This window comes from Orycteropus afer, unplaced genomic scaffold (genome assembly GCF_000298275.1).
Source record: "Orycteropus afer afer isolate SDZICR_OR568_19922 unplaced genomic scaffold, OryAfe1.0 scaffold00733, whole genome shotgun sequence".
Lineage (NCBI taxonomy): Eukaryota > Metazoa > Chordata > Mammalia > Tubulidentata > Orycteropodidae > Orycteropus > Orycteropus afer.
In genome coordinates this window covers 191,975-193,546 of record NW_006922320.1, presented here as the reverse complement: position 1 = coordinate 193,546, position 1,572 = coordinate 191,975, and the positions used below count along the sequence as shown (strand labels likewise).

Below are 1,572 nucleotides of genomic sequence, written 5' to 3'. Positions count from 1 at the left end.
AGAGGGAGAGAGGGAGAGAGGGAGAGAGGGAGAGGGAGAGAAAAGTCTGCAACTTGACAGGGAGGGAAAGTTGACCCCTTCCTCTCCTTCACAAGCCTCGTGCACCAAACATTTGAAACACAAGGAAGTGAAACTACTACTCACTGTTTGCCTTTAAGGCAACCAACGACTTCAAAAATGTTTTATGTTTGGCTTATGGCAACTCTGAGGCAGAAAGAACCAGTAGTCACAGTCCCACTTGAGGCTGCAGGGTGGGGCACAGGGAGATTTTGTCTGGATGCTTTACGGCCCAGATCTGTCTCTCCACAAAATCACACTGATATTTAGATCCACTGGTGTCTTCTCCATAAGGTGTATAGTCTTCCTAGACGTTGGGAACTTTTCCAGGTTCTAACTTCCCCCTAGGACTGCCCATTCCCCAAGATTTCATGGAAGCAACTGGGAAACAAAACGGAGTGTTACCTGGCGGGTCACGGCACTGCATTGAAAAGAGCGCTGAACAGGTGTCTGGCCACCTGCGATGGCCTGGGCTCAAGGCCTAGATAGGAACATTCCTCACCAGTCACTTGTTTGAGTCCTCAAGCATGCATGCCAAGCTTGGGCTCTGTCCCAATAAGCAATCCGCCTTTCTTTAAGTGACTGTTCATTAATCCCTCGGGCTCAATGAGATGAGAATGCTTTTCTTCTAGAGGACATGCTCCTTTTCATCTCACAGAGGTGGGTCTATTTGCAAAAGCCCTTTTCCCCACAAAGACGTTTTTTTTTCTCTAGAATCCCTTCCTGGCGCTTTGCTCCCGGAGGATCTGTGTCCCCGGCCTTTTCCCTCCAGCGGGTCGTGGGGGGTTGGCCCTGCCCCTGGCTAACCTGGCGATCTTAGAAGAGATGTCGCCTTGCCAAAGTGGGGTTTCCTCCTAGCTGAGATGGGAACAATCCTGGCACGGGCCTGCCTAGGGTTACTGCGAGGAGTGAATGAGAAAATGAAACCAAGGAAAGCAGAGTGAGATCTCAGAAAATGGGCGCTGTGGCGATCACCTTTCGAATCACAAAAAGGAGAGCGCGCACCCTCGGAGAACAGCCGGCTGGGAAGCCGCGAGGGATTCCTGCTACGGCTGCGCCAGGCCTGAGGAGCGAACTTTTTTTTAAACGGATTTTACAACTTGGCGCAGAAGCCCGAGCCCCATGGCCTCGAACCGCCCCAAGCACCGGCACCCGCAGGTAGGGCTTCCCGTGCTGCCCCGGAGAAAACCGCCGTCTCTCACCTTCGTCATGTCTGCGGCGGCGAAACTCCGGTTGCAGAAACGTTTCCCGATCAGGCTTCGGACAGCTACTCGCCCGAGAGCCGGAAGAGGCAGCAAAAAGAACATCTTGTCGGCTCGGCCCCTAGCGCCGCCCTCCAGCGAGCACGTGTCGCTGGGCTGGCGAGAGCGCGCCTCGGGGGGCGGGCGTGGTGTGCGCGCGCGGGGGGGCGGGGCTTTCTAAGGACTAGCAAGGGCGTGTGTGAAACAGTCGGTGTTCCCGGCTGATAAGCTTGCGCCTGGGGAGGGGCGCGGGTCCCAGGGGGCGGAGCAGGCA

General features: G+C 55.5%; 1 protein-coding gene across 1 annotated transcript in view; it reads right to left on the bottom strand.

The window, feature by feature from the left end:
• LAP3 (leucine aminopeptidase 3) overlaps positions 1-1,364 on the bottom strand; it is a 37,875-nt gene extending 36,511 nt beyond the window's left edge. The window contains exon 1 of the mRNA XM_007957361.2: positions 1,260-1,364. Within this exon, the coding sequence (XP_007955552.2) occupies positions 1,260-1,364 (105 nt within the window). The remainder of the gene's footprint in view (positions 1-1,259) is intronic.
• Positions 1,365-1,572: the final 208 nt, after the last annotated feature.